We start from the raw sequence: 17,840 nt of genomic DNA, 5'->3' as shown, positions 1-17,840 counted from the left end.
TTTGTGCTTGTTATCTTCTTCCCATGTTAATGACTAAACTTGAAAATTTTAATCAGGCTCGACCTTCATGTAAGAGAACTTTGAACCACCAAATGCAAGAGTGGGTACTGCACAAAGCAGCAATCCCCCATTAATGCATCAAGCGATAGTTTATCCTAAGGTTCAGCTGATACACCAACATTTATGCTTAACAATAGCAAACAGCCTTTACAAGCAGCAACCATGTTCAATAAATATTCTGAGCATGCTGGCAAATAACTTATTCAGGAAGCAATTAGGAACAGGGGGGTCATGATTCCTACTGAGTTTTGGGAAGAGCATGTGCTATTATTCACCCTAAAGTGGGATATCAAATTACACCATATCAGTTGCCTACCAAATCTGCATTGAGCTGATGCAAGAAAGCTCTGCTGTTACATTGGATAATTGAAATACAAACGCCGCACTCATTCTTAAGTAGTTGATGAGCCTTTTGCCATCAAGTTCTGGCTTTTTCACAACATATTGGCAACAATTATATAATCAGTATTATCTAAAATCTAATCACCATTTACTTTAAGGCCATTTAATGAGTTGCATACACCGTCGTGGTCTGCAAGCCTGTGGAACTCGGATTCAATGGTTTTTGCAATTTTGGTATCATCTGGATCTGGCTCAGGAAAATCTACATGAACTGACCCCTGCTTGATCGGCAAACCAGTCTCTATAAGCGTAGCTTGGGACTTTATGTAACTGTAAAGCTGTTGATGGAAGGTATGATCTAATGAGAAGCAATTATCTATGGTTCCATTGTTGCTATGACGTGATGATCCAGTACCTTCTTTTCTACAAAAATGTGGGAGGGATGAATAATCCATTATCTGCACAGTTAACACATCAAAAGTTGTAATAATCCTAACAAAGCTGGATCAAGCAAATGAGAAATCAAGTCAAAGCAAGCAAAAATATAATTCATCTATATATACAAAGGATAGCAAGAATGAGCAAAAATGCCTTGTGCCACAAGAACACATGAGAACAAATTGAATGACGAACACCCCATTTATTGCATTATCCATGTTGATTAAGAGGAACTACCGTGAGAACCAATTCGACGAGGCAATCTTTTCATACATTGGATTAAAACAGTACACAAAACTTTGAAATAAGACAGGTTGAGTTGGTGGAAAGCAAGGTCAGTATAAGTGGGCTTTCGTAAAAACAAAGGACGAAATATCTAAAATGTTGAATGCAAACTATAGACTTACATACAATCCTCTTCACATAATGGGAGCATATATATTAAATAATAATGGACTTGAGTTAAGTGGTGATTTTAACATGAGTGCAAACAAAGTGCATTTGAAACAACAAGAAGCTATTGCCAATATTTAAAAAGAAAAACATGCTTTCCAGTGTCAAGAGAGTTTTACAAACAGGGATGGATGGGTTTTCTTACTTTCAGTAACTCGTCCCTTCCACAACCTTGAAGCACCTGAATTTTCCTCTTTGTCCTTTCTTGCAAGAGAGGTTTTACAGCCTGCCAACAATTGCAGAAAAGAATTAAGCTTCCAGTTTGTATGAGGGTAGCTGAGGAAGAGGGAATTAAGAAAAATAAAAACCTTCCAACATGCTGAAAATATGTATGGAGCATTGACGATATAGTATGTCTGTGTCTTCTCCGGGTAATTCAAGTCATCAATTGTAGATATAGTAGTCAATAGCTGCATTAGCAAACAGCATGTGAGACTGATCAGTATTAGAAAGAGGAGCATTGGCACAGTAAACAGCACAAAATTCTCAGTCTTTGTTATTTGTTTATTTATTTTGGTTGCCCCTTCTTCCTTTGAAGAAAATGAGAGATCTACAATAAGGCGAAAAAATAATTTAACATTTGTACAAAAATTCAGACAAATGCAGCCAATTACTTATACTAGTTGCCATCTCAGCTTCTGTTTCCAGTTGACTGGCTTCTGGTGGGAAAAAGTTGCAATAACTTACATACTGAGATAGAATTAAACTTTAATGGTATACACATTTCAATCACCCCTGCCCAAGTATTTCTGGAATTTCCTATAATCCCTGATAACAACTTACTCAGAGTATACTTATATATAACAACCAGCTAACACTCAACTAGCAAAGGAGTCTAAGTTGGACATTTAGGAGCAAAATTTAGACTTATGATAATGATATTAACACAGGAAAAGATAAATCACTACACAAAGATAAAATTACATGTGAAATCAGGCGGTGAGTAAGTTGACGAAAGAGAACTATGTTGAGAAAGAGAAATGCAGTCAATGGAGACGGTAAGAAAGAAGGTTATATGATACTGAAACATACCTTTATTTGGTTCAATGCTGCAAGCTTCAAGCCAGTCATATCCAAAACCTTCAGACATGTGCTAATATGTCGTCCCGAACTTTCTGTGGCCTTTGGCTATAACAAAATCAACATGTTAGAGTACATATAAGTTAAGCAAGTATATAAGTGAGAAATATCACATTGCCAGAGTCCATACTCACCAATACTACACGATCTCTATATTCATTCATTTGAATGTGTGATTGTACATAGTAATTCACCTAGAACACAAATGAATAAAAAATTAAAATCACAACAAATAACTCAATACACTGCAGTCTGAAGTATAAACATGCACATTAGAGTGCTAAAAGATGCCTCCCACCCAACCACAACTACTTATTTATTCCCCTTTTCTAACATATTAGCATCCAAGTCCCCTAGCATTATGAATAAAACATGTCCATATGAAGGAAAAAAGGGAGCATGAAGGAGGAAAAAGAATGTGGAATGATTGTGTGTCATGGTCAATTTCCAGGAAAAAATGGAGCAAACTGTTGGGTACCTCATGCCCTCAGTTTAACTCTTGAATTTTGTACATATTAAAGCAGAATACAACTTGCTTTTTCCTAATAAGTTTTACTAGACAAAAGTTAGTATTTGTAGAAAAGTGTATTGCTACTTAAAAGATCAATAGCAAGTCTTTTGATGGTTTCTTTCAACTGCAGTTTCAGACATCAAACCAGATTCTATGGGCTAAAATGCCAAATTAAAAAATAGATCAAATTATGATGTTCTTACTGATGCTTTATCATATGTGCTAAGCCCAACACCAATAGCAATGACAGGAAGACCCTGGCAAAGTCATTTGAAATGTCAGAAGGCATGAAGCAATTAATCACTATGGAGGCACTTTTACATGTAACAAAGATTTCCCTCCCAAAGAAAGGGATACATATTTGCAGTATGCACTATATATTATCATAGCAAAACAAATGTGGGCTACCAAATCCACTTGCAGGACAGTATCAATAAGCATTAATATTGAGATAAATCCTAATAAAATAAGTAAATACCTCTTTTGAGTAGCCCGACAATCCTACAAGGTGAGAATCTCGCACTGCTCTATATAAGTCAGTGGGGATAATTGGTTTCTACATATTGAAAAAAGTAACATGGGTTATGCAAAGAATCAGCAATTGCCACAATAAGTTGTGCTGTTTCAACAACATGGTTTTGCAATATCATAAACCAAAAAAATTAGAAATCAATTAGTGTACAACGAAAAAACTCACTGCTAATATTTCGTCAATCTCATTCTGTATTCTCCATTGTAAGCAATCAATTAACTGGCGCAGGCAACAAATTAGGAATTAATAAACAGAAACATGAGATCTATCAAGAAAAATTTATTATTATAGCTTAAGCACAGTAGATGAATCTAACCATTTTATGGGCTTTCTGAACATTCCAATCTCTCGCTTTGAGGAATCGCATTAAAGTTTCAGTTGCATACCCCTGGTGCATGTTCTACAGACCAAGGTATTCAACTTTACATTAAATTTTGGCAGGTCATAGCATAAACCACGTATCTAAAAGGAACAACGAATCATCCATCCTATCCACAGAAGTGCATAAAAACAGGTAGACATACTGCAGCAAGGAAAGCAGGCACACAAGTCACATCAGGGAAAGATCATTACAAAGAACTTAATTCCTCCAGAGCACCCCAAATGTCAATAAAAAATAAGGGTATTGGGACAAAAAAATCCTAGGATAAGCATCTCAAGTATCCACCCACCACACTTAGCTCTAGATGCTTTGTGACACTACTAAAGTTTTCATCCCCAGTTTGTAAAGTTAATATCAAATCTAAAAATCTTTTAAGAGTGACCTTGCAATTCCACTGTACCACCTCAATGTTGAATGATCATCAACAAGCTAACATCTTGTTTCAGTAGCTAATCAAAAGATCAAACTAGCAACTAAGCTTTTCTGTAACTCTCTGCCAAGTTACAGAACTACTTAACTATCCCAGAAATTAGTAAAACAGTGGGAAAGAGACAAAGTTCCAAAGAGGAGGAAACTGAGATAAATGAAGCAAGAGATAGATCAGAGCCAACAAAGAAAAGGAAACTTTTAAACATAAAATTGCAAACCGTCAAGTAGTCAGATCATGTCCACAACAGAAATTCTAGTAACTAGAAGAAACTCAACCAAATTCTTATAAACAAAAATCTAACTTTCTATTTCTTCCCTTCAGCTCCTTTTCTCAGCATCCAACCAAAAACAAATCCAATTAACTAAAAAAGGAAAAAAAAAGAGAAAAAAACTAACCTTAAATGTGCCCTTCATCCTCTCATCAACTGCAACACAAATTTCCCAAAGAGAAAATAAAGAAAAAAATGTTAGTGATTTGCAGATCAAAAAAAGAGAATTTTTTTTTTCAAAAAATCAATTTTTATACTTAAATCTTACCATTTTCCATCAAAGACAAAAATTGCTTGATAGCTTCCTGATGAGCATTGCTCATTTTCTCTTTCCTTTCTCACAAATAACAAAAAAAAAAAAGAATAAAGAACAGATTTTGATAACTAAAACTAAAACTTCAACCCAAAACAGAAACTGGGTTCTGCTTAGTTTCTCCCTCTTGCACCCTTTATACTTATAGCTTAAAGTTTGAAAATTTAATCTTGAGAATCACTAAAAGAGAGAAAAAAACAGAAAGAGATGAAAACTTTTCCTAGAGAGAGAAAAAAAAAAGAATAAAAATTGAAACTTTATTGAAATATGGGTTCCTTTTTTTGTTTTATGCAGCTGCTCTGCTTTGGAAGAGATTGTTAACAAATAATCCATAGCTTTCTGACTGAATGGTTAAAATCCAAAGAATTTGGATTTTTTATTTTTTTTGAAAAATAAATAAATTTGGGTTTTAAATTTTAGGGAAAAACAATTAATGAATTTATAAAGAGAGGTAGGTATTGTGTGTGCAACAATGTAGAGTAGTTGTTGTCACACATTCACACACAAGAAAATTTTTAGCTTAATTTTTGTTTTATTTTTTTATAATAATTTCAATAATATTTAGTTATTATATGAATACTTAATAAAATAATTAGATAACATATATAAAAAAGTATATTAATCATTTGACTTCTTAAATTATATTATTTTTAAATTATTTTTTAATTATACTTTTTATTTAATTCCACATGCACTTAAAAAGATTATCTTTTAATTAACATCTTTTTCAGTGATTAAAATTTATAACTTTCATTTATGAAATACAATAAAATAAAGATTTTTATTTTTTTTAATTTGTTTTAATTTCATTTATTTATTTGCTTGATTTCCCTTCCCTTAACACACCTCAAAGGGCATGTGTCCCCATGTTACTTGTATCTAGTTCAACCATGGATAAGTGGCTGGCCCTTTGGCTCAAGATCTATCTTTATCAATAAATATTATTAAATTAATTCTTTTTTATCTTATTATAAAAATTGGTTAAAATGTAGGCCATGTAGAATAAAGTTTGATTCCAAATTCTGAACCCTGTATTAAATCACATTGATGAGGATTTGTCACTGAGTTATATCCATTGATGGATCACCTTCCAAACTTTTCTTCTTCTTCTTCTCTTTGTAAAGAGGCACATGTACCTATCTTTAATGCTATCCACCTTTAGGGGGAAGACTTTGGTGTACATAGTTGTTGTATTAGGTCTTAGTCAATAGTAGGGGGGGGGGGGTGCATCAACTTGAACTCTAAAGAAGCATAAATTCATCTAAGGGTTGTTCCAAGTTTGGTAAATGGACCGAAATCTTTGACCTAAATCTCTTACATGTTTCTATTTTTAGAGGGTCGAAATTATTGATCAAGAACCTCAAGATCGACCCAACTAGTCCATATGAGATTAAGCATATCCGATTTAATTTGAATTCGTTTTTTTGTTTAAATAAAAAATACATATACCTTTCATTGAATTAAATACTCGAATACCCTTTGAGTCCATTCGGACCATGCTCTATTGGTTTGGCCAAGGGAAGTTATCTTGAGAAGTAAAATAACTAAAAGCAATCAAAAGGTGTAAAGCTAAAGTTTAGTGGAAAAACTTAGGAAGGAGGTACGGTAAGTGGGATGGAATGCTCTTCCACCTTTTGTCTAGGAAGTTTCTTTGAAGTTTCAGACATGTTTTTTTAACGTTTCTTGCTTTGAGAACTGTTCTGATTCTGCCAAACATGAGAGAGAGAGAGAGAGAGAGAGGCATGAGAGGAATAAGATGCTAACCTTTGCTGCTTACAGTCATCAAATTCCCAATATAAAATAAAAAGAGAGGAACAAGTATCCATAAGCTACTAAGAATGTTCCCATGTGTTGGTCAATCATAAAATGTCACAGTTTGACATGTGAAGTTATTTTTCCTGGAAAATCTCTTTGGATTTGGATTCCCATCCATGTTCTCCACCAATACCCTTCATTGTTGAGAGAGAAAAACAAAATCCCATGAATGCTATGCTACATTCTGATCAATTCCTATGGTAATCTGAAAGAAAAGTGAAATGACAGCAATCATCAGATTTACCCTTACTTTAATCGTATGACATGAACCCTTGTAACTTGAAAACATGTCTGAAAAACTAGACATACCATCATAAATTCTAAGACAAACAAACTGAAAACTGTTTTCTTTGTAATAAGACTGGTGCCATCAAAGGCTCAAGTTGAATTGAACAAAGGGTGTTAATTAGGTTAGTTTCCATCCATACATGCAGTATTCCTTCCATGGTTAGAAACCAGACCAAAAAGGCAACCTCACCAAAAGCCAAAACCAAAATAAGAAAACAAAGAGAGCTGGCATATACAAGGGCCTTCCATGGGTGAAAGAATGAAATCAGGCCAAGTCCTGTAATTGACCAAGGATGGGATCTCTTTTAACTTGGTCGACCATGCTTGGGTGCTTGCCAATATGAGAATCAAATCAGCTCCAGTGCCCCCATTATTTTTCTTTTGATTAAAAAAGTAATTTTTTTTCGTATCTTTTTATATAATGAATGCATAAATTTTCGTATTTAAAAATATCCGATTCTTAATGAACGAGTACATAATAACTTTAACCGGATATAAAAGAGAAAAAAGTTCATATTCGTTTTGAGAAGTTAGATTCGAGGCACTAAACATTAAAAGAAAAGGGTCTTAAAATATTGTAAATTACTTGATTGATCTCTTGGTTTATCCCTTAAGGATGCTAACCACAGTATTTTAATCAAACTTTGCACAAGAACCTTGACAATATTGGGTGTCATTTCATAACAAAAGATGCTCCAATAATTTTTAAAAAATTGCATCTGTGTTGTTGACTTGATGGGGATTTGGTACATTATTGAAAGCTATAATGGCAGCACTACTAATAACACTATTTTTGTTTAATTTCACTTTTTTATTCCGACATGGTTGGCCAATTTTATTCCCAATAAATCATGAGAAACTTTTTATGTTTGTTATACTTTAATAAAAAAGAATCTCAAGGTATGATGTTTTACGTAAATGTGTGAAAATAATTTAGTTTACCAGTTTGCACTTTATAGTTGAGATTATGATGATAACACATTGAAACATGGGAGGAAACATGAACTGCATCCAAGGTTTTAGTTGATCATATTGGGCTGGTTCATGGCCCCAAAAGGAAAAGATAGCAGTCCAACAAAGTGGGGGATATGAAAGAAAAAAGAGACCAGACCTTGTGTATGTGATCTAGTTGAATCTGTGAAGTAGGAGTCAGTGTTTGACTGTGATGTTTATGTTGGCTAAGATGTCTTTGGGATGATGTGATGTTATTGTATAAAGGATGGAACATCTTTTTCTTCCTGTTTCTTTTTTCAATTATTAAAGTTTTCTTGTGGGATTTTCCTTTACAGTGGGGGGGTTTTCCATCTAACCTCAAGTGGGAAGAAAGAAGAGGTGTAAAAGTAGAGTGATGATTACAATGTTAGAACGAGTTTCTGACATTGAACTGGGGAAGGGAAGACGAAATACATACAAGACACTGGCAAGCTCTATTAAAATTTGATCTTTTATAACATCCTGGAGAAAATCAGAGGCTATGGCCTTGGAAGTATGCTACAATTCTTCATGAAAATATCATTGCAGAACCAACATGATGTTCACTTATGCAAATACAAATTTGAAAATTTAAGACATCAAGCATATGATCATTTATCATTCTAGAAATCCTAATTTGCACATCATCAACATTTCATAAACTCTACATTTCTCTCGAATCGAAAAAGGAAAGGAAAACAGACTGGAGAATGGTTCTGAGAAACAATTAAAAGAAATCAAATTCCAGATAGTTATTCTGATCATTGGCAGCAGGAACAGCAGCTTTATCACCAGCTGATGATGTGGGGGCTGGAATTCGCTCTATCTCAACCGGTTTTGGAATCTCCGGGGGGCTTGCACAACGAATTAAAGCCCAATTTACACCCTCAAAGAAGAGATGTTGCTTGATCTCTGTTGCTCCTCGCTTATACGCCAATCTATGCTGTGGTTCTTTGACCAGCAAGCCCCTTATCAAATCTCTTGCTGAAAAACTTACCACAGGTGATTCTGGGAATCTCAAGGGCTGGCCTACAACATTGAAGAGGGTTGCTCGGTTCCCAGACCCTTTGAAAGGAGTTTTTCCATACAATAGCTCATACAAGAAGATCCCAAAAGTCCACCAATCAACAGCACTTCCATGCCCCTCACCTTTGATAATTTCAGGTGCCAAGTACTCATGGGTTCCCACAAATGACATGGAGCGAGCATTGGTTGGCTCAGCAATAAGCTCAGGCAATGGACTGACTTGGTTCCCCATTTCATTCTTGGGCTTCCGGTCTTTCTTGGATTTTGATGAAAAGAAGCGAGGGGAGAAACATGTTGTAGGGGCCACACATGATGGCTGGATGCAGGAAGGCTCAATGCAAGCTGGTTGTACACAATAAACTGTATTCCTTCGCAAGGGTTCAGACTCAAGTGTGGATGACTTGACTAGTGTTGGGCTGACAGCACAACGGAGGGAAAGATCAAAGTCTGAAAGCATTATGTGTCCATCTTCTCGAACAAGAACATTTTCGGGCTTGAGATCACGATAAACAATACCAAGCATATGGAGATATTCCAAAGCAAGGAGAACCTCTGCTACATAGAACCTGCAAATTGAAGGAAAACATAGTGATGACTATCAGAATCTGCAAATTGTTGCCAGCAAGTTATAAAGAAACAATCAGTCTTCCAAACAATTCTTAGGAAATAATAACCATCAAATATCACCTTTTAAACTACAGGGTAATTCAAAGTTGTTATATTCAACTCAACATTCTAATATCAAGCAATTCTTCAAAGACACAGATTCAGCAATGTGTAAATAGAAACTAAAAAAGGTCTAGGTTAATATCATCATTAGATTACCCCTCAGTATCACAATAAATTAATTTCTTCACCTATCGTCAATCTTCAGCCGGAAGCAACTAAAGGGGAGACCAAGTTTCAAATAAATTGGCCATATGCCAACCAACAATCATTATATGTAAGTTCCATGATGATTGTACCTCCCCATCACATGCCAGAACTGACAACCTATATGGCAGTGTGCTAATTCAATCCTATTTTCATCTCTCTGTTGGTTCATATACCTATGATCAGTTATAACAGAGAAACCTACAATGCAGCATGGCAACACAACAAGACTAATACCAATAAAAGATAACAATAAATATTCTAGAAACTTGATCCACATTTAACTCTACAGATGCTATACTAGGAAGAAGTCTCATACTTTACTGCTTGCTCGGTAAAATGCTTTCCCGGTTGTCTCTGTCTTAGTGTATGCAAATCACCCCCAGGGCAGAACTCCATCACTAAACATGAAAATTTATCAGTCTCAAAATGTGTGTACAATGTTGGAAGGAAGGGGTGGTCAAGGGATTGTAGTATTTCTCTCTCTGTTTGAGCTCGAAGAAGTTTCTTACGACTTGCTAAAGATGCTTTGTCCATCACCTTCATAGCAAAATAACACTTTGTTCCACTTAATTCTGATAGATAGACACTTCCAATATCCCCACAGCCTAATCTTTTCAGCAATTTGAAATGGTTTAAACCTAATACACCATCTTTTGTTCGGACAGCCTGTATGGCTTCCCATCTTATATCATTTGCCTTATGAGGTTTGTTGATACTGCTACTTAAGCTGCTACATGTGCTTTCATCGCTCACATCACTGCTTGTGCTACCTCTACAAATACTGCTCTTACCACTCTCAGTATAATCAGGACGATCACTGACTTTGACACCTGCACTAGTCTTGACAAGGCTGGTGGCCCCATCACTTGATTTAGCCGAAGCTGAATTAATTCCATGTTCTGATGCTTTCTTTTCTTGCTCGCCAGAACCATCTGGTAATCCCCCAATCTGACTCACAACATGTTTTTGAACTTCTTTTGGATTACCCAAGGATAGACCTGAATCTACTTTCTTTGTCAAGGAATCAACGGACTCTAAATTATGAGGTTTCAGTGATTTTACATCCTCTGTGGTTGCAACAGAATCTTGTTGCGATAGAACTTGCTGCATACTCTTAGGTACTGTCCTTGGTGTAACTGGCTCTGATTTGCTTGTCTTTGTGATTTGTATAGGAGAAGGCCGACGACAATTCCCTTCAGTTGTTTGGCTACCAAATGGTCTCCTCTGCTTTTCTGGGGAAGGTCTCACGCCAGATTTTGAGGCCATCGAAAGGAGGCAAACTTGTTACATAGATTGAAGTGTACAAACCCATTGCTTACGCCTAATCATTGATGCACGGTTACCACCACTAGCAGTCCTAGCTAGTTTCATCTTCAACTCCATCAACAGCAAACTGATTTCTACAACTGAAGAACAGAAAAGCCACCACCTGCAAAAAAAATTTTCACAACCATGAGATATTCAAATATATAATACACCTAAATGAAAAACAGACCACAACTAGCTGCTTGATTCATTACACCAAAATATCACAGGAAACTAGAAGTGACAGGGTAGTCCTTAAGGTGATCCATGGATTAAACACCAAAACCAGATCATTACAACACCCTTTTCAAGATCAAGTAAAGTACCAGACTACCTAAATCCATGAATTGGCAGCCGTAAGGACACCTTTCAGGATAAACTTTACCATTTCATCTGGAAATTAAGGATGAACAGAAAACCATATATGAAAAGAAAAACAATAAAAAGTGGATAAAAAGAGACAGAACTGCATGCAGAACCAGATCAAGAATCATCTCCATAAAGCAATAAAAAAACTAATAAAGAAAAACGGTTAATAGTTTCATCATAGTAAAAAGGATAACAGCTAACTACCTTTGAAATGCAATCCTTTCTAGTCACTAGGATCAAAGGGCCAGAGAAATAAAAAAAGGAGTTTAAGAAATCAATCAAATCACAGCAAAAAAATGTAGTCCATGATAGTTCTCTAAACACAGAGAGAAGGGAAAAAAAAAACAAAGAGGAGAAGATAAGAACAAAGTAAAGAAGATACATGGAGATCTCTCAAAAGAGCAAAAGACCCACCTTTGGACTAAGAACCATATGCTAAAAAACAAAGTAGAAGCTAAAAATAAAAACCCAGTAGGTAAATCATAAAACCAGTTAAAAGTTGAGAGCAAAAAAGAAAGGGTAAAGAAAAAAAGAAGTACCTGATATAGTTTCAAAGATCAGAACTTTGAAAGGCCTTTGCTTTAGCAGTGGAGAGCCAAAAGAAGCCAACTTTCTCTCTCATTCACTTACTAACCACTGTAGAGAGAGAAAATATAAAAGAATTTAATAGCTGCTCTTCTCCCCTGAAAATGTGTGGAGAGAGAGAAAAGAAAAAGAAAAGAAAAGAAGACAGAAAGAGAAAGACTTTAAGACAGAGAGAGAGAGAGAGAGAGAAAGAGAAAGGGGGGAGCTTTTGAGAGAGAGTGTGTTAAAAGAGAGGTTGGGTCTACCATGAAAAGAGAGAGAGTAGAAGGGTCAAAGCTAAAGCAAGGCTTTCTGGGTTTTGGGTGGTGGTTCAATTATTTCAATGCCTGTATTTTGTTTTGTCCTTAAAACAACAACAAATGTCTTAATCAATAAAAACAACATATGGGCCTTTCAATGAGGGGCTCCTCCAACCTGTCTTCTCTCATGCTTTTGGGCCCCTTATCCCTTTCATTTATCTTTCCAATTTTCATAAAAAAATAAAATAAAAAATAGGTAAACTTTTTTATGTGTCTTTTAGATTATGACAAGATGTGGTCATATTTTATGGGAGTTATGTATTTTTGTAATTAAAATTATCATATAGTAAGTAATCATGAATTTACTAATTGAGTTCACTTCATTACTTCTTTTCTTCAATTATCCTTTAATAAAGGAAAAATGTTGACCACCCTTGATTTCATCCCATTAATGGGGTTTTTTTACTTAATTTTTATGATCTATGCAGATAGTAAATAGTCTAAATTAGAGACTAAATTGATGATATATTTACGTACAAATATCTCCAATTTTGTGTTTTTATTTTCACTCTCTCTTCATCAACCATTTCACGAGGTAGGTCATACCCAACCCCGATCCCAATCTAACTGCAAACATTTTTATTAAATTAACTCAAATTAGGGTTTTTTTTTTTTTCCTTATTTAAGGCTTAAACTTCATTGGAAATGACCTATGGCTATGGGGGTGTCCCTTTGTATGGCTCCCTTTATTATTTTTTGAGTGGTCCATAAACAACAGCCTTGCTTTTGCTTTTATGGGTTGTTGTTGATGACCACCAAAGTTATGGGCACATCATGGATTCCATGGTAGCTTCAACTTAATTAGCTGATGATCATAAAACTAACATCAGATGGCTGGGAATTGGTCTGCTAGGATTCAGACGAGGTGGGCCTCTTTAACTGCTACTAATTGCAATTGGATGGACAGTTATCCACACACAAGTTTTGGTGGCAAACCGCCTTTTGGAAAAATTTATATATGTAATGCTAAAGATATATAGTTTTCCCTACGTTGACTAAGGGAATAGATTACACTAAGCTTTACTGCAAAACTTATAAATTTTCTTTTGTTTTTTCAATGACTTGGTAAAAGAAATTTTCAATGAGGATGTAAGACAGTGTATATCTCCTTTTGGAATGTCTTGGACCAGCCATTTTTAATGTGTTTTTAGACCAAAGGTTCAAGGAACTTATAGAGAAGTGCAACAACCGTATGAAAAATGGGGACACACAGATTCTTTCCATTGATTCCAACAGAACATCTGTATGAGTTGGACTGAAATCATGACCCCCCTTTCTTTATTTTTCTCTGTTTTTCCGTGTTCAACTTAGCTCATTTCCACATTGGGTTTGGAATTTTTTAACAAAAGTTTGAACCTAACAACACCCTTTTCAATCAAAACACCTAACTGTTGAAGAAAATCTTCCCTTTCCAGCTAGATTTTGCTGCAGCTATAACTCTACATCCTTGGCAACATGATCACAAAACCTCAAAATGGAAGGAAGGTGAATCATATGAGATTTATATGTAAAAGTTTCATCCAAGCTAGTTGCTTATAAATAAATAATCAGAGGACCACAAGATTCTTGGTTAGTGAATTATTGATGAGGTGTGAGCAACAACAATTTCTGAAAATTTTCATAAAAATCTGATTTGCCAAATGCCTAATTATAACCCTTCTAAAACACAACAATCAGATTTGTCATTTCATGTTAAACCTCTAATCTATGTATCTATTTGCTTGTCTCATCCTGTTTTATTATCTAGACCTTTGTGGTTAGTGGGACAATTGGGTAGTTGCATAGGGTAAGTTCAAAGATATGTAAAAATTTGGGAGAGTGAGACCCCATCTGGTTTAATTGTCAAATTCTCACACCCTCCACAAGATCAAAAGAAAAGTCTATAAACTTTTTGGTGGTCTAGTTCAAAGAATTTGGTGTGAACAAAGGCAAAGTAATTCAATCCATTTTGATCCTGCCTAACTGGTGGGGTCATGTATGGATGATTATTTTCAGCCTTTCACATTTTAATTATGTTTTTAAGAGGGATTAAACCATGAGACAATGGAAATTGAGTCCAGTCAAAGTTGGTTCTTTCTCTCCTTATGTGGCCCAATGTTCATTGAAATTTGTTCCTGGATAGGCCCCTCTATTTCTTACATTATGTATGTCTCTGTTTTCATTCTCATATCTCATCCTGGAGTCCAAGACCATGCATCCGATAATCTGGCATTGAAGATTAGTTCTGACAAAATGATGTAATTTAGTATCTAAATTTACAGAGTTTCATGCCACCAAGGGCTGATGATTCAAGGGTCAAAAACATTGATACTTGTATTACAGCTATATGATTCAAGAGCAATATGCAAATTGCTCATCACAAATAATGGCTCTTAACTTGCAAAAATCACTTTTTTATAATGTGAACCACATCCCTCCTCTCCCTTCCACCCCTCCAAGCGAGAAGATGAAAAAGAAAAACGATTTGCTAACAGGGAAGAAAATCCCCTGAAATTCTGATGGAGAGACATTTATACAGTCCACTGGTTCACTCATCCTTGGTAAATATGTATAAGAAATGCATCACGAGAGCTCTGTTATCACACGTTCGCACTTGTCTTCTAAAATCTTCACAGCTTCAGTAAATAGCACTTCAGGAGGTAATGCTCCAGTTGACTCAATGGTAACTAGAAAAGTAGAGAAAACAAAATTCAGAACTGAAAGTTATTAGAAAACTTTCACATAAAGCTTGAAGCAGCTAGTTAAGTTACTTTGAAAGAAAAGAAGCCGTTGCTCAAACTTATGTTAAAATCAATGAGAAGCATATTAACCAAGCAATGGCATCCAAAAATTCTAGAAATAATTTGACAGCAATCCATGCAAAAGATGTCAAGGAGAGCCACATTACTTACATATGAAATGATCTTTAACACGATGTATTGCCACGCGTTTCTCCCATTCTTCATCTCTTATGCATTCTCTACAAAGTGTGCAAGCTCGCGGCCTTGCTACAGTTGCCCTTTTCTTACCTGCTTAGCAGCAAATAATTCATTAGGAGATGTGTCTAAGAAAAAAACCAAAGATTATGTGATTTCACATGCTAAAGCATATCAAGCAAAACCACTCAGCACTATCAAATAGCTAGTGACCAAACTATTACAGGAATATAATCCACATTCAGTATCAACAAATCATAGTAAACAAAATTACTTTACCTTTTCCAAGATCTTCAATATCAAATACATTAACTGGGCATTTGCTTTTGAGTCCTTCAGCAAGGTCATCTTCAACCTCTTCCAATAATACAACCTAAATAAATATATATATATATATATATATATATATATATATATATATATATATATATATAAAAGAAAAAAACAAATGTCTTGTAATAATACTGTGTTGAAGAGAAGTAGAACAAAGGAAAGAATGAAGAAGGTTTAGTAGAAGAAATCTACAATTACAGTCTATGCTCACCTCAGGAAGCATACGATACCAAGCAGTGGCCACAGGTGACCACTTTGCATGTGTTTTTCCCATGCCTTTAACAGCATGTGCTTCCAGTTCAATTTCCTAACGAAAAAGAGGGAAGTTTTAGTACACTCACAAACTTCAAAAGGAATTAAATTAACTTCTAACAACTTCAAAACTGATCCTGAACTAATGAGAAAATAGTACATCAGAACTTTTCTTGCCAATCTACCAGCACCATGGTAAGCTCAACAAACACATTAGACCTAAACCAAATGCAGAATCTGTCATGTAGACATGCTTTACGAGCACTTACAGAAACAAAAATATTGAAGTAAAACATACCTGTCCAGGGCCAAGTTTAGAAATAATAATATCCGGATACTTAGGGGCAATTGGGTTATTGGCAAATTCTGGCAAGGTATCTTGGCTGCAACTGAAGGAAGTGTAAGTTTCAGGTTTAGAGGCTGAATCAGAAGCAACATTTCTTGATTCCTTAATCAGTTCACTCCCATTAGGCAACCACTTTAACTCATCTGATTTAACTGCATTACACATCTCACATCATCAGAATAAGCCAGATGCCACAAAGGGAAGACTGATTAATTTTCATTGAAGTAGAAAGGCTTTATGTTTCATACATAAAGCACAAAACCATACCTGTAATACGTGGACTACCTCGTTTACAATGAACATGGAGTTTAAACACAATGGTGTTCTTTTCATTTGGCTGATCGTTTTCTACAATTGAAAGGGACAATAGGAAAGAATTACCAAATGCACAAAGGTATACTCCATAAGTTTATATGTTTTTCTTCCCCAGAAGATAAAATATCAACCAAAGAAATAATTGAATTAAACCTGACATATATTCAAAGAGCCTTGGGTCAACACTAATTGGAATAAGACCCAACCTATGGGCAAGAACTTCATCTTGGACCACTGATGTGTTGTTTGCAATGAGTACTTTTTCAATCGCCATTGTTGGAAGCTGCAAGCGTAATCAGTTTCTATTAGTACCAGCTCAGCCAATATGCAGCAAGCTAACATAGTATACAATAGCATTCAATAATATCATTATCATCATGGACCTAAAAGAGGTACTGCAAGCCGAAACGCACACACCTCAGCAATGAGTATCCTCCGGAATGCATTGGCAATAGCTGCATCAATACCGATCATATCGAACTCCATGTCCTCTTCAGTGAGCCGAACCACTTCAACTCTAAAGTTATGGCAGAAATGATCAAGTCGTAAACTATTATCAACTCCCATTGATGCATAAGCACCGGAATATAGCACACTCTCTGTCTACAAACACCAGGAGTCCCAAATCATAAGACTTTCAGTTTTAACACAAAACGAAAAAAGAACAACATAGATAACAGTTCAAATTAAAACACACACACACACAAAAACAACTTTATTAAACTCAATGGAGTGGTTCGTTCTTGTCTCCAAGCAATATCCTAAACAAAGAAAAAGCTTGATTAATTTTTCTCCAAAAAATGACTTTTTTTTCACCATAAATAAACAAAGGGTATTTGTAAAAACTTATCTCTTACTTTTCAGTGTTTTTTCTCTTGCAAAGCCGAAAACACAAACTTGATAGAAAAACAAAAGATGGGTACTTTATAAAATCAAAAGGGTAAGAGAGAAATACATGAATAGGGGCATCCTTGTTGCATAAAACACGAGTTCTTTGGAGTTCAAGGTGTGGTGGCAATTGACCCGCTGGCACATCCGGCAAATCCCAGATTGAAAATTTCTTCTTTTCTTCTCCTCTTTCCTCTCCTTGCCCAGCCATTGCTGACAAATTCTGTTTCTCTCTCTCTCTCTCTCTCTTGCTCTGTTCCTTTGCAGATTTTGCTGTTAGGAAGGATTTTAGGGCTTAATTGAGAAGTGAAGAGAGAAAGAGGAAAGCTAGCGGCAGTGGAAAGAACTCCTCGTACCAAGTGCTGTTATTCTGTTAAGATGAAACAGAAGTAACAGGGGTTTAGGGTTTTAGATTCTGGGGATTTTGGATTGATTTGGTTGGGCTTT

At 35.4% G+C, this 17,840-nt stretch overlaps 3 protein-coding genes across 6 annotated transcripts; all 3 read right to left on the bottom strand.

Annotated features, from left to right (window-relative positions):
• On the bottom strand, positions 226 to 5,143 carry LOC18593254 (phosphatidylinositol/phosphatidylcholine transfer protein SFH1). Of its 2 annotated transcripts, none has more exons than XM_007020389.2 (11): positions 4,765 to 5,143; positions 4,624 to 4,652; positions 3,733 to 3,816; positions 3,582 to 3,635; positions 3,363 to 3,440; positions 3,088 to 3,141; positions 2,508 to 2,567; positions 2,326 to 2,421; positions 1,602 to 1,703; positions 1,439 to 1,519; positions 226 to 860 (listed from the first exon to the last, which is right to left on the bottom strand). In XM_007020389.2, exons 1-11 carry the CDS (start codon positions 4,817 to 4,819, stop codon positions 540 to 542), a joined length of 1,014 nt encoding a protein of 337 aa, XP_007020451.2. In that variant the 5' UTR covers positions 4,820 to 5,143; the 3' UTR covers positions 226 to 539. The 2 variants fall into 2 exon arrangements, with proteins under 2 accessions (XP_007020451.2, XP_007020452.2); XM_007020390.2 differs by having other exon boundaries at positions 3,733 to 3,939; positions 4,765 to 4,838.
• LOC18593253 (serine/threonine-protein kinase D6PK) lies at positions 8,339 to 12,342 on the bottom strand. 2 transcript variants are annotated; one of them, XM_007020386.2, is made up of 3 exons: positions 12,000 to 12,342; positions 10,103 to 11,215; positions 8,339 to 9,476 (listed from the first exon to the last, which is right to left on the bottom strand). In XM_007020386.2, the coding sequence occupies exons 2-3, from the start codon at positions 11,050 to 11,052 to the stop codon at positions 8,612 to 8,614; spliced, it is 1,815 nt and encodes a 604-aa protein (XP_007020448.1). In that variant the 5' UTR covers positions 11,053 to 11,215; positions 12,000 to 12,342; the 3' UTR covers positions 8,339 to 8,611. The 2 variants fall into 2 exon arrangements, with proteins under 2 accessions (XP_007020448.1, XP_007020450.1); XM_007020388.2 differs by lacking the exon at positions 12,000 to 12,342 and adding an exon at positions 11,665 to 11,843.
• Positions 14,537 to 17,785, bottom strand: LOC18593252 (DNA-directed RNA polymerases I and III subunit RPAC1). Of its 2 annotated transcripts, none has more exons than XM_007020382.2 (9): positions 17,461 to 17,785; positions 16,923 to 17,108; positions 16,659 to 16,788; positions 16,458 to 16,538; positions 16,143 to 16,342; positions 15,804 to 15,899; positions 15,539 to 15,632; positions 15,236 to 15,352; positions 14,537 to 15,010 (listed from the first exon to the last, which is right to left on the bottom strand). In XM_007020382.2, exons 1-9 carry the CDS (start codon positions 17,602 to 17,604, stop codon positions 14,907 to 14,909), a joined length of 1,152 nt encoding a protein of 383 aa, XP_007020444.2. In that variant the 5' UTR covers positions 17,605 to 17,785; the 3' UTR covers positions 14,537 to 14,906. The 2 variants fall into 2 exon arrangements, with proteins under 2 accessions (XP_007020444.2, XP_007020445.2); XM_007020383.2 differs by having other exon boundaries at positions 16,923 to 17,022; positions 17,461 to 17,583.

This window comes from Theobroma cacao, chromosome 7 (assembly GCF_000208745.1).
Source record: "Theobroma cacao cultivar B97-61/B2 chromosome 7, Criollo_cocoa_genome_V2, whole genome shotgun sequence".
Lineage (NCBI taxonomy): Eukaryota > Viridiplantae > Streptophyta > Magnoliopsida > Malvales > Malvaceae > Theobroma > Theobroma cacao.
This window is presented reverse-complemented; position numbering and strand designations above follow the sequence as displayed.

Bases quoted from the DNA above. Each gene is read 5' to 3' on its own strand.
- LOC18593253 (XM_007020386.2), bottom strand. From the start codon at position 11,052: ATGGCCTCAAAATCTGGCGTGAGACCTTCCCCAGAAAAGCAGAGGAGA. The intron at 9,477-10,102 runs GTATGAGACTTC...TTCAATTTGCAG, and splicing joins TTTACCGAGCAAGCAGTAAA to GTTCTATGTAGCAGAGGTTC.
- LOC18593254 (XM_007020389.2), bottom strand. From the start codon at position 4,819: ATGAGCAATGCTCATCAGGAAGCTATCAAGCAATTTTTGTCTTTGATG. The intron at 2,422-2,507 runs GTGAGTATGGAC...ATTTTGTTATAG, and splicing joins ATAGAGATCGTGTAGTATTG to CCAAAGGCCACAGAAAGTTC. The intron at 1,520-1,601 runs GTTTTTATTTTT...AATTGTTGGCAG, and splicing joins TATTTTCAGCATGTTGGAAG to GCTGTAAAACCTCTCTTGCA.
- LOC18593252 (XM_007020382.2), bottom strand. From the start codon at position 17,604: ATGGCTGGGCAAGGAGAGGAAAGAGGAGAAGAAAAGAAGAAATTTTCA. The intron at 17,109-17,460 runs GTATTTCTCTCT...TGGTGTTTGTAG, and splicing joins ACAAGGATGCCCCTATTCAT to ACAGAGAGTGTGCTATATTC. The intron at 16,539-16,658 runs GTTTAATTCAAT...TTTCAATTGTAG, and splicing joins GCTCTTTGAATATATGTCAG to AAAACGATCAGCCAAATGAA.